Source organism: Diabrotica virgifera, chromosome 6, assembly GCF_917563875.1.
Source record: "Diabrotica virgifera virgifera chromosome 6, PGI_DIABVI_V3a".
Lineage (NCBI taxonomy): Eukaryota > Metazoa > Arthropoda > Insecta > Coleoptera > Chrysomelidae > Diabrotica > Diabrotica virgifera.
Window position 1 is genome coordinate 138,044,194 of NC_065448.1, and position 13,844 is coordinate 138,058,037.

The 13,844-nt window shown below is 33.9% G+C and overlaps 1 protein-coding gene across 2 annotated transcripts in view; it reads left to right on the forward strand.

The window, feature by feature from the left end:
- LOC126886886 (zinc finger protein OZF-like) overlaps positions 1 to 13,844 on the forward strand; it is a 41,719-nt gene continuing 27,875 nt past the window's right edge. Inside the window, exon 1 of one of the 2 annotated variants that reach the window (XM_050654023.1) lies at positions 1 to 370. In XM_050654023.1, the coding sequence (XP_050509980.1) occupies positions 130 to 370 (241 nt within the window). In that variant the 5' untranslated portion in view covers positions 1 to 129. The remainder of the gene's footprint in view (positions 371 to 13,844) is intronic. The other variant, XM_050654024.1, reaches the window with a different exon arrangement.

Genomic DNA, 13,844 nt, shown 5'->3' on the forward strand with positions numbered 1-13,844 from the left:
GAATTTGTAACAAAACAAACATGTAATAAGTCCTTTTGTTTATTATACATATATAATAATTATTACCAATGAATATAAACGCACGAAATTGGTGATATTACTAAAGTAAACAAAATAAAGTTTAATCAAATGGATGTAAAACAAGAAATTAGCGAGGGTGCTTGTAAAACAGAAACCGATAATCATGAGCTGTGTGGTTTTTCTTTGGACACCTGCAAAATTGAAATTAAACAGGAACCCAAGAAAGAAAATACGTACGATGATACCTTTGATTATTTAGACTTAAAGGAATACCCTATAAAGACGGAAATAGATGATGCTGATGAGTTTAAACTTACACCCCATGAAGAAAAAGAAAGATATGAAAAAGGTAAATACAAAAAAGAGTGGTGTGTTCTATCAACGAATAAGGACAGCTTTTAAGTATCTAAATTCGTTGGTTTCATTTTATATTAAGTATTTACTAGGCCAGTGATGGGCAAACTTTATTAATGGGGGATTAAAGAAATTCTATAGGAGGGCCAGAATTAAAACAAATGCATTTTGTATTAAGGCGGGTTGACATTACTAGTGAATAACGAACGTGCCTCACGCTTACGTATTTTAACCCTGCTATTGTTAGATATTTTATTATCTATTTTCAAACTCGAGCAGTGCATTTGTATCTATGCATTGCATAAATACAAATGTACTGCTCGAGTTTGAAAATAGATAATAAAATATCTAACAATAGCAGGGTTAAAATATGTAAGCGTGAGGCACGTTCGTTATTGTTAGATATTTTATTATCTATTTTCAAACTCGAGCAGTGCATTTGTATCTATGCATTGCATAAATACAAATGTACTGCTCGAGTTTGAAAATAGATAATAAAATATCTAACAATAGCATGGGCAAAATACGTAAGCGTGAGCCACGTTCGTTATTCACTAGTAATGTCAACCCGCCTTTAAAGCTGTATGTATACTATCCATGTGGATGGACCCACGGCGGGCCAGAATAAATAATTTTACAGGAGTTGGCTCGTGGGCTGTACTTTGCCCATCACTGTAGTAGGCTGTTCAATAAGTTTTGCAGTTTGATAAGAAAAACACAGTTTTATTGTGCGAAATACATTTTATTATTCAGTAGGTATATGTAGTCTCCTTACATATACACTTCTTCCTACAAGATTCCAATTTATAAATTCCATCCCTCAAGTGAGAATCTGGAAGGGTCACAAAATATGCTTCCTCAACTGTTATGACCTCATCATTTGATGAAAAACCCTTTCCATACATGATTTTTTTAGGTATTGAAATCGTCTGGTGAATACAGTTGATGCTCCAACATTTCGAACTTTAATTCATAGACTTTAGCCATTGTCAAAATGCTCATATAACATGGTGCATTGTCCTGATGAGAAAGGATTCTTTTTATGATCTTTTCTTTTGAGATATTGTGCTTACCATGTTCACACTGCCATTAGAAATCATGATTATTACCAGTGCTGTTTTTGTAACAATAGAGGTTCCGGTACGCAATGTTTTGGGGGTCTGGGGAGGGTTCATAAAGGGGGTCTGCCTCCGGGAAAACTTTTTAAATTTAGCCTCAATAAGGGCGTTTTAAAACTATTTGGTAGCGAGGAAGAAATTCAGGAATTTGTTTATAATTTGGTTGTTTTTTAGGTTTTTGTCCCAAGAGGTGCCGGTACGGCGTACCGGTGCGTACCGTCACAAAAACAGCACTGATTATTCCTATACTGAACAACAATTATCTTTACCCCCACTTAAGAACCGTCGCGATATGTCAGGTGCTATATTTATATATAAGATCATACATGGATTTATTGATTGTCCAAACCTGTTAAATCACATTAACTTTAATGTTCCAAACCAAGTTCTACGTTACCACAATGTTTTCAACATTCCTTTCCACAGAACAACATATGGCATTCATAACCCATTGGATAGATACATGGGGCTATTAAATGAATTTGATTATGATATTTTCAATTTAACTTTATCTCGGTTCAAAAGATCTCTTGCTTTGTGATATATATGTATGGTATTGTTGAATTTTGTTTTTTTTTTTTTTTATTTATTTATACGGGCAAGCCCAATTCGGTAATACATTAATAAGATATTGATAATTACAGTGTTGAATATATAAGAATAAAATGAGAGAGTACAAAACATTTAAAAAGACATGACAAAGTAAAATAATTACAAAACATTAATTACTAACAAATAACAAGGTTATGACATTGCTAAATATTTAATTTGGTTAAATGGTTCTTAAAAACATCAACAGAGTTACCAAAAAGTAAAAGGTCACCTAGGGAGTTAGCAAGTCTTAGTGTTCTAGGAACAAAAGTAAAATATGAGTAATTATATCTATGAAAAGAAATATGAAAGGTTTGAATTTGTCTTGTTGATCGTGGTGGAACAAACAACAATATTTTAGCAAGGAGTTCAGGGCAGTAATATATGCCATTGATAATATTAAACAATACTGTAAGATCTTTACGCTTCCTACGGACATCCAGAGAAGAGATATTCAAAAATCGTTCCATATCTGTATAATTATAATTATAATAATAATTGTTATTATATTTTGTATGTTTTTAGTATGTAGTGAACTTTTTAAATGTAACTTTTGTTATTGTTTTTACACTATAGGTAATTTATGTTTTGAAACCTAACTGATATTGTATTGTAATTTAACTGTCAATGGGGTATCCCGCGTTTTAAATAAATAAATAAATAAATATAAAGATGGAAGGGTTAAAATTCTGTGATCTTTGAAGTAACTTCTGCAATGTGTTGTTCTTCTGAGGCCAAACAGATACCTTATTGCTCTTTTTTGTAATTTAAAAATAACATCTAATTGGGCAGCTGTACTAGAACCCCAAAAAGGAAGACCATATCGAAGATGATACTCGAACAAGGAAAAATATGTTAGTTTAGAAGATGCTAAATTGAGTTCTTTCGAAACAGATCTTATAGCACAGCAGGCTGAGACGAATTTTATGAAGAAAATTTTTTGGGCAGGAGGGTTGCAAAAGGACTAAGGGAGTATATAGATATACAAACATGTAATGAAAATAATGAAATTTTCATAATTTTCTGAGGCCTGCCAACTTAATCTATATATACAATAGCACTAAAGGCCTTAGAGGCCCATGGCTTGAAAAGTTTGTTTTTTTCTTTCTTCATTTTCACGTTTCTTTATGTGCTGAGCTCTTCTCTGGCTTGATATGTGATTTTCCTCCATTCCTTCCTGTCACTCATTTTTCTTTTTTGGCCCTCTAGCCCCATTCTTTCCAAATCTTTTTCGACGTCTTGCTTCCATCTATTTTTCGGCCTTCCTCTTCTCTTTCTTGAAGTTATAGTGTAGTTTAGTACCTTTTTTTGGAGTCCTCGTGTTTGGCATCCTTTCAATGTGACCTCGCCATCTAAGTCTCTGAGCCTTTATCACTCCTATTATATTAGGTTGGTTGTATAATTGCTTTAACTCATCATTTGATCTTCTTATCCATAAACCGTCCCTTATTTTTCCTCCATATATCTTCCTTAGTATTTTCCTTTCCCAGATCTCCAGTAAATTTTGTTCATTTTTTGTCATTGTCCATGTCTCACTGCAGTATGTTACTATTGGCTGTATAGTTGTTTTGTATAGCTGTACTTTTGCCCTTCTTGATAGAAACTTGCTTTTCAACATTACATTAAGCGCATGTACACTTCTATTGCCTGCCATTATTCTAGCTTGTATTTCTTCTTTAATGATAGGTTTACGTGATATTATTGCCCCTAGGTATGTAAATCTTTCTACCATTTCGAATTCGTATGATGTTCCTTCTTCTACTTCTACTTTAAACTTTTGACCATTCCTAAACTGACCATCTGTCCACTCCATACATTTTGTTTTAGTTGAATTTATATATAGTCCCATTTTCTTCGCTGCTGTTACTATTCTCTGTACCATCTCCTGTAGCTCTTTTTTTCCTCTTGCCAGTAACACCACATCATCCGCAAACGCCAAAACTTGGTGTCTTCTTTGATATATGAGTCCTTCTCTATTGATTTTTGCTTCTCGCATTATTTTTTCTAGGCATAAGTTGAAGAGTAAAGATGACAGAGGATCGCCCTGTCTTAATCCTTCGTTTACTATAAATTTTTCTGATGATGGATTGTTTATTTTGATTCTGTTTTCTGTATTCTTCAGAGTGAGATGTATCATGTTACGTAGCTTTCTGCTAACTCCCAATTCCTCAAGCGCCTCTTTTAATTTCTTCCTCTTTATTCTATCGTATGCTTGTTGGAAGTCGATGAATAGTGCTATCGTTGGTAGGTTGTGTTCATAGCTTTCTGCTTGTAATTCTCTGATTACGAATACTTGGTCCGTTGTGCTTCTCCCTCTTCTAAATCCGCACTGATATTCGCCTATTATATTTTCAGCTTCTTTTTCAAGTTTGTCTTTTATTGATTTTCCTAGGATTTTGTATACGGTATTTAGTAAAGCTATTCCTCTGTAATTACTGCATTCTGTTTTGTCGCCTTTTTTATGTAATGGGCAGATAATTGCTTCCTTCCAGTCCTCTGGTATTCATTCTTTTAACCATATATCTTTTATGATTTTGTGTATCCAATCATTCAGCAATTTTCCACCATATTTCATCATCTCTGCTGTTATGTTATCGCTTCCAGGGCATTTGTTGTTTTTAAGATTTCTAATTATTTCCTCGATTTGTTCTTTGCTCGGTGGATTATCTTCTATGTCTTCTAACTGTTCATTTTCTGTCTCTGCTTCTATGGATTCATTTTGGTTTGGCTTATTCTTGCCATTTAGTAATTCGTCAAAATACTCTTTCCATCTCTCTACTATTTCTGCTTCGCCGCTTATATTATCTCCAGCTTTGTTTTTAACGAATATGGGTTTTTGCTGGTATCCTCTTTTCTCGTTTCTGGCACCTTGATACAGGTTTTTTATTTCTTTATTTCTGTAGTTCTCTTCTATTTCTTTTAGCTTATTATCTAAGTGTTTTCTCTTCTTTTCTCTCAACAACCTCTTTACTTTTTGTCTTTGTTCTATATATCTATCATGCGTCTCTGTTGTTTCTTTCTTGATCATTTCCATCCTTAATGATTGTCTTAGTTCTATTTCTTTTTGGCACTCTATGTCGAACCACTCCTTCCTCTTTTTAATCTCTTGTTTATTACATTCTTTTGCTGCTTTGTTCATTACTTGCTTTATGATTTCCCAGTTGTTCTCCGTTTGTTCTTCTATTTGTATCTTTTTTAGTTCCCTTTCCATTGTTTCTCTGTATGTTTCTTGCTCTTTTTTTGTTGCAAACCGAATTGGTTTATTTATACATTTCTTTTCTTTTATTTTGTTTTTGTTTTCAGGTATCAGTTGCTTCATTTTGATACCCACCATGTAATGGTCGGAGTCGGCATCTGGTCCTCTGTATGTTCTAATCTTCTTTATACATTGCTGCTCTTCTTTTTCGATCAGCACGTGATCTATTTGGTTTTTGGTCTTTCTATCTGGCGATATCCATGTTTCCTTGTGTATTTCTTTTCTTTCGAAATATGTGCTCATTATGATCATATTTTTTTCTCTTGCAAAATCTATGAGGAACTGTCCGTTTTCATTAGTTTCATTGTGTTTGCTATGTTTTCCTATTGTCGGTCTAAATACTTCTTCCTTCCCTATTTTGGCATTTGCGTCGCCTAAAATAATTTTCATGTCGTATCTGGGTATACTTTCGATTGTTCTATTTAGTTCACTGTAAAAAGATTCTTTGACATCATTATCTTTTTCTTCAGATGGTGCGTGAATATTTATGAGAGTGATTTTTTGGTATTTTCCCTTGATCCTGATACTACATATTCGATCTGATATTGGTTTGAATTCTACTATTGCTTCCTTTAGTTCTTTTCGTAGCATAAAACCTGTGCCTAGTGTTCTATTCTTTCCGCCGCTATTAAAAAACACTGTATCTTCTATTTCTAATATATCATTTCCCAGCTGTTTCGTCTCCTGCAAGGCTACTATGTCAAATTGGAACTTTTCGGTTTCTCTCGCTAGATGTTTAAGTTTACCTTCTCTATATGTGCCTCTTACATTCCATGTTCCTAAAAGTAAGTGTTCTTTTCGACATGTTCTCTTGTGTTTTTGTCCGGTTTTCATTTTTTTTCTCTTTTGTCCTTTTTTTGAATTATCGTTATCCTTTTTCTGTACTTGTGTCGTCATCGTTATTCCCATGGTACAATTGTCTGCTAGTTTTTTGATGTTGTTTTGATCATTTTTCCTTCTTTGTCGTTCCACTTCCATTCGTTGTTGTTTACCCATATTTTTTTTACTCCAATCTTGACTTCATTTCCTTTGTTTCTTTCTTCCTGAGCAATGTTTCTAATTGTTTTCTGTATTTCTCGTTCTCTTATGGTTGCATCTTCGTTAATATATACCTTCAGCCCTCTTATTTCTTTTAACTTATACTTTTTTTCCATTATTTTTCTTTTTTTTTCTTGGTTTTCTAATTCAATGAGGCATGTTTTTTCTCCTAGCTTGTGAGCATTCCTTATTTTAACCTCTACTCCTAAGTGTTGTTTGATGAAATTGTTAGTTGTTTCTTTTAACCCTGCTTGTTCATATGTGTCTATCCTTAGACCGTTCATGACTACGTTATTTATTCGTCGGTGTTTTTCCATAACTTCCATGTGGTTTGTTATTTCTCTGAGTTCCTCCTTGATTTCTATATTCTCTTGTTTTAGTTCCGCATTTTCTTTTCTCAGCGCTCTGTTTTCTATAATGAGCTTTTCTATTGCTTCCTTGCTTTCTTTTTGATTTCTTTTTATTTCCTTAATGTCATCGGTGAGGTGGCTCATCATTATTAATAATTGATCAATTTTTGTTTCTTCATTTCTTTTCTCTTGATTTTTTGTTGGTGTTCTCGAGAACTTTTTGCTCTTTCTAAAAATATCATCTTCCTCGTTATCCATATATCTGTCCTTCCTTTTTGACCCTCCTTCTGACTGTGTGTCATCACTGTCTAAAGTTTCCAGATACCTTTCCATTTTCCGGCGCCAAACACTGTCTTCCACCTCAAAAGTGCAGAGAAGACAGCGTTTACCGTATTTATTTTGTATATTTATTATCGGTTGTTATTTTCTGTGGTTACCTGGAAAATCTACTCACAACGGCAACGTCGCAATTTCATCGGCCAGAGTTTCGTGTCTACGTTTTGTTGTTAAACAGGCTTAACAATTTTAGCGATCTTACTTTTTGTATGTCCTTGGTTCTATTTTGATGTTATTTCACCGATTTTAATGTTTTTAATTATCACTAACCTTAACTTAATGTCTTATATTGTTCACTGGATACTTTTAATAACTTATTTCCCGTTACAACTCTCAAAAATTGAGTTTATTGCAGACGGTAAATACAATATTTGTTTTCGTTTTGACTGCCGTGTTGCCAATCCGCCAACTTAATCAATTAAACATAATTATTTGAAAATGATTGAAAAAAATGTTGGCATGACGTCTCCTAATGTTTAACTTTAAAATTCTGTGGAAAATTTTCACCCTGGTTCCGTGATTTTCTGAGTCATAAAATAAATTTTATTATAAAATAAATAATTTAAGTAGACATTGATTAAAATGGCAGCATGTTTAGTTACACCTTTTTTCCTATACATAGTTAAAAAATGTGTAAGAAAATTCTTGGCAAGTTACACGATTTTCTAAGTCATGCCATTTTGCACATATCTCAAGAATGTTACTATAAAGCTCTTTACAAAGAGGCAGGATGGTTGTGTAGTTATTTCATATATAAAAATAAAATTAGTCTGTAAAATTATTGCTGGTTGTTATACAAACATATTCATATCACCACAATTTTCTGAGTCATGACATATCAAGTATGCTTAAAAAACACTAATCTAAAACCGTTTACAACGTGACAAGATAATCGCAAAGATATTTAATACATAAAAATTAATTTTTATATCGTTAAAACAATCGTACGGTATTAAATATTATTTTCCCTAGTAATGTCTCGGATTTTTACACACCTTTCAAATCTAATACCAAACTGTAAGATCTTTATTTTAAGCGATTAGATCATATATTTAAGTAAACGTAATAAAGGTAATAGGAAGAAAATCAATAATTTTACAATTAATTGGTTGTAGTAGGGATTGTACCTATTATACAGGGTGTCCAGAAACTCTTCTAACAAACGAAGCCCGGAGATTCCTCAGATAATTTTAAGAAAATTTAACTCAATTCACCTAGTCCGAAAATGCTTCCTAGAGAAGCTAAAACTCTTTAAAGATGGCGTATTGTAATTAGTTTCTTTAAAATAGCCCCAGAACACTTGGTACAATTGGTACACCTATTTATCTTTCAGAGATAAATCGATTCCATCAATTGTCAATTTTTAGTACCGGTTATAGGCGTCCGTTTAAGGTAGGGAAACGGATATTTTATCGCATAACTTTTCTGTGTTTAACTTTTAAGCATTTTTGACACTTGATTATTAAACTATGGGGTATTCTTGTACTAAAAGGTACTCTTGCTTTAAGTCGGTAGGATACGCCAGGTTCTAGCAAAAACGATTTGAAAAGTTTTGCGGTTTTTGAATTTGAAAAAAAAAATAAAAAAACTATATAGAAAAACTAAAACTGGTACGTTTATTTATCTTCCAGAGATGAATCGATTTTATCAATTGTGAATTTCTAGTATCGGTCATAGGCGTCCGTCATGGGTAGATCAACGAAATCTCATAACTTGCTTTAATTTTTAAGCATTTTTGACAGTAGAATATTAAATTACGAGGTATCCTAGTACTAAAAGTTACTCTTGCTTTAAGTCGATAAATACACCGTTTTTTTATTTTTTTTATTAAAATTTTTCGCATTTATTAAAATAACTTTTATTTATTAAAAGTTATGCGATAAAATAACCGTTGTCCTGCCCAAAACGGACTCCTATGACCGGTACTAGAGATTCGCAATTGATGGAATCGATTTATCTCTGGAAGATAAAAAGGCGGACCAGTTTTTGTGTATCGAAATGGAAGCGTTCTGGAGATATAAAAAACTAATTAAGGCGCCATCTTCAAAGAGCTCTAGCTCCCTTAGGAAACATTTTTGGATTAGGTGAATTGTGTTAAATTGTCTTAAAATGATCTTAGGAATCTTAAAATTATATACAGAGTGTTCCATTAAAAAAACATAAGTTTGTGTCGCCCTGTATGTTAGAAAATATTTTTAAATTATGATCCTATCTTTGCCCCACGTTTTACCTAAATAACTTTTTTTCGTATCTTACGACAAACGAGCAATTGGACTTTGTCACACTAATGCCCCACCCTGTATGCGAAATAACTATAAAACCATCCTGCCTCTTTCTAAATAGACTTATATTAAGATTCTTGAAACATATGCAAAATGGCATGACTCAGAGCATCGTGGAATTTTTCCCGAGTTTTCTTATAAATCTAGGACTCCTGCCGTCTTACTAGAACCGTTTAACCTTCCTGGCTAGTACCGAAAAAGTATTGATTGTATTTGAGTATTAAAACTTTTTAAAGGCAGGACTCGAAAATCACGGAATCAGGGTGAAAATTTTCCGCAGAATTTTCCAAGCGACAAGTATACTTAAACATTAGGAGACGTCATGCCAATATTTTTTTGATCGTTTTGAAATAAATATGTTTAATTTATTTAGTTGACAGGACCGAGAAAATCATGAAAATTTCATTATTTTCCTTACATGTTTGTATACATATATACTCCGTTAGCCCGTTTGCAACCCTCCTCAAAAAATTTTCTTCATAAAATCGATAGTATCCTGTCATTCTACGGATATGGCAGGACTCAGGAATTCATCGCAAAACCCTATTTTTATTTTTTGGGAAAATCTAGTTTTTACAGGAAAATGTCACAGGAAATTTGTGGATGTTTCCACAGATTGTAAGTACTTCGTCTACCCTTCCAGTATTGCAAAAGGCAGGACTGAGAAAATCGTGGCTGAACTTCTGTATAATATCTCCCGGTCTATTTGTTATCCAAAGTACCTATACAAAATGTAATATGAAATATCTTTACGTCTGGCCCCCCTAAATAAAAATTTTTATATGGGCGCCCGGGGGTCCAGAAGATGACGTGCTATAGCAGACCTACCCCCCGGGCACCAGGTGCTCCGGAGGTTCTGATGGCGTAATCGTTTTCGGCGACTCCATAAACCTCCAAGTAAACTGTTTGCATGAATTTAGCGCTGATAGCCCTCGAACCTTCAGATGACTTGCCTTAGCAGTGGCCATGGGCACCAGGTGCTCCGGGGGTAGAATTAGGGGAAGAAATTATTTAGAAATTAAACACTGCTACTTTGCTAAATTTGTATAAGTGTTGATCGCAAAATGAAACTTTTATAATGAAATTCAAACTATTCATTGATCATATAACAAAGAAAGAATTAGTTCAATTATTTCCCAATAATTTTGTTTAGTCCGGATCTAGATTATTCTTGTGATTAGAAGTTGGGTGGTTTGGATTTTAAATGAGAGATATCTATGTCAAATATCAAAAAATATACAAGGTGGTTCTAAAGTTATACTTCCAGAAAGACATGGTCAAAATCGATAAAACACCCTGTAACTCAGTTATAAAAATCATTAAGGCAATAAATGTTGTATATCTAGAACCGCCTTAGTGACCTCTATTTACAATTTAAGTATTCCCGTTTCTCAATGAAACACCCTGTATATTTGCGGCAAATACCGTGCTTAAATAAGTGCGAATGTGGTATAGGGGGGTAGGAATATGGTTTGAAAATTTTGAATTTTCGATTTTTTTTATTATTTTGTATGAAAATACATAATTTCAAAAATATTCTCTGAAAATTTCAGTTTGACCGTAGAAAAACTACTAGAAATATAGCATGTTTAATATCCCTACCTTTCAGAGAAACGTTCAACAGCTGTTCCATTTTCTTTTGTAAATTACTCTGCGATTTAAAAATATATTCCAATGTGCATCACTTTACGATTTGACAGACAGAAGAAATTGAAAATAAAAGTTGTCAAAACTAAACGTGTTTTTCTCAAAACTGCTCAACTGCTTTTTATAGGCGGTGGACATTCTAACTCAAAAGCTACTTGACAGATCCACCTGAAATTTTTCATATATTTTCTTTAGAGGTAACAATAACAAATGTGTTGATTTTCACTATTTCGGTATTTTCACTTCTGAGTGATATCAAAAACGCAAAAATCGTCAAAACTAAAAAAAAACTCGACAGTGTTATTTCGGAAAACTCATAAGCTAATAAAATATTTTTGAATTTTTTGTTTCATATGATCCAATAACGAGTTCTGATGTCTACTGAAAAATACATTTTGTTTAGGTGCCGATAAAAATTTGCCACCGTTGGCTTATTTTTCAATAGTTCGTCTTGAAACATTTTTTTCGGATATTCTTTGAATTGTACTGAATATGTTTATTTAATTTAAAAATAAAATAATTCTACCATAGTTTCAAACAAATTAAAAAAAAATTACTTAACATCACACCCCCCCCCCCCCTAAATCTCTTTTAGTCACGACGATTTTCCAATACCATATCCTATATTTTTTCTACGATTTCTGGTGTTATTGCTGTTTTTGGACATCCTTGACGTAGACCGTCTTCAAGACTTGTATGACCAAGTTTAAATTCAGCAACCCATCTTTCTATTGTACTAATTGGAGGCAAAGAGTCCTTATACAGTTTCAACATTCGTTCATGAAGTACCCCGCACAACCCTTATGTAAATTAGGTCCCAGTGGATTTAATTAATATTTTGGGAAAATACCCTTTGAAGCATTCTGATAAAAAGTTCTCATGGGCACATCTCGATCGTATGGAGGATTTTCAAGATATAGAGGCACAAACTCGGAAAGTCTGGCGTTTCGAGAGTTTTCGGTACTAAATTGATGCAAGCGGATTACTCTTGCGTTTTTGGAGTTGCTGAACACGAATATGACTTAGATAAAATACTCTGGAGTATCTAGTAACCACGATGAATAACACTATCAAAATATAATATAGTATACCGATCTTAAAATAAATGAAGGAAAAACATTGTCAGATATAAATTGAGTTTATGTTTAAATAATTAAAACAATTGAATAGCATAACATAGTTATTTTAATAAAAATATACAAATAGCAAAAAAAACTTTTCACCAATTTGGACGCTTTCTTTGAACAGCAACTCAGAAAACCTCCGAGTCCTCGGTGTGTACCAATCCTTTTGCGTCAAGTTAGTACCAAAAACTCTCGAAACTCCAGAAGATGACGTGCCTTAGGCGATAGGTGCTCTGGTGTCTGTTCTGATGGCGTATTCATGTTCAGCAACTCCAAAAAGCCATGAGTAATCCATTTGTATCAATTTAATGCCAAAAACTCTCGAAACTCGAGAAGATGAATAACCTTAGGCACCAGGTGCTCTGTGGGTCGGATCTTATGGCGTATTAGCGTTCAGCGACCACAAAAAGCCATGAGTAATCCGTTTTTATCAATTTAATGCCGAAAACCCTCGAAACTCCAAAAGATGACGTGCCGTAGGCACAATGTGATTCGTGGGTCGGATCTGAGAGTGTATGCATGTTCAGCAACCCCAAAAACCTAAGAGTAATCCACTTGATTCCTCCGAAACTCCAGACGATAACATGTCTTGGGCACCAGGTGCAACTGTGTCTGTGCTGATTACATATTCGTGTTCAGCAACCCCTAAACCTTTAACTAATCCGTTTGCATTAATGTAATACCGAAGACCCTCGAAACTCCAGGACCTTGGAACCATGGTTTCATTGACCTTGGAAACCAGGTGCTCCGGGGAGTCGGTTCTGGTGGCATACTCGTGTTTCTTCTTCTTAAAGTTCCCTCTCCTATCGGAGGTTGGATATCATAAATGCTATGGTCACTTTGTGACCACGAAAAAAAAAAGCACGAAACAGATCAGAATAGAGAAGAATCCTGGAACATGCCAAGACCCAGAAAGGGTTGTCGAGCCAGTGATGATGATGATGGTCACTTTGTTGGCTGCTGCTCTGAATAGTTGTAAGGAACTACAGTTAAACCATTCTCTAAGGTTCCTCAGCCAGGAGATGCGTCTTCTTCCTATGCTTCTTCTTCCTTGGATCCTTCCTTGCATAATAATTCTCAGCAACTCATATTTTTCTCCTCTTAGCCCAGTAAATGAACGGAAAATTCGGCGATACCGTGTAATTTTCAGGGGCAACTCCGAATTGCATGAAAATTTGGATTTAGGTTCTACTTACCCTCCACTTCAAAGTTGAAATTGTGCCGTTGGTTGCTTTTACTTGTAGGCTATTGATTATGTAGGTACTATAGAAAGGAACTACAACGTTAACGGGGTTTTATTATTTCATATGGTCAATGAATCTCTATATATGAAAAAACCTCGGAGTGCTACCATTTAAAGGGGTGCGTTTTTGAGAAATGGGTGAATTAGTCCCTGGGCACAGGTTACATTAGGGTGAGTTCTATGCACTTTTGGTACAAACACGTCTACATAAAAATTGTTCCTGGTTAAATTTCCTATCTAAATATAACCTTTTAAAGTCAAAGATACTTTTTTTTACAAAAATATATTCAAAAGAAAAAGCACAAAGAATCCCAAAAGAAAGAAATTTTGTTTTTTGTCCCATAACTTTTGTCCACGGGGATATAGGTATAGACATTGCTTCACAGAAAAAAAACTTACATATTTTGTCTTTAAAATGATGTTTAGAAGAGGTGATTAGGATTTACAGTTTTCGAAATATGATGTTTCAAAGTTCGCCACTCAC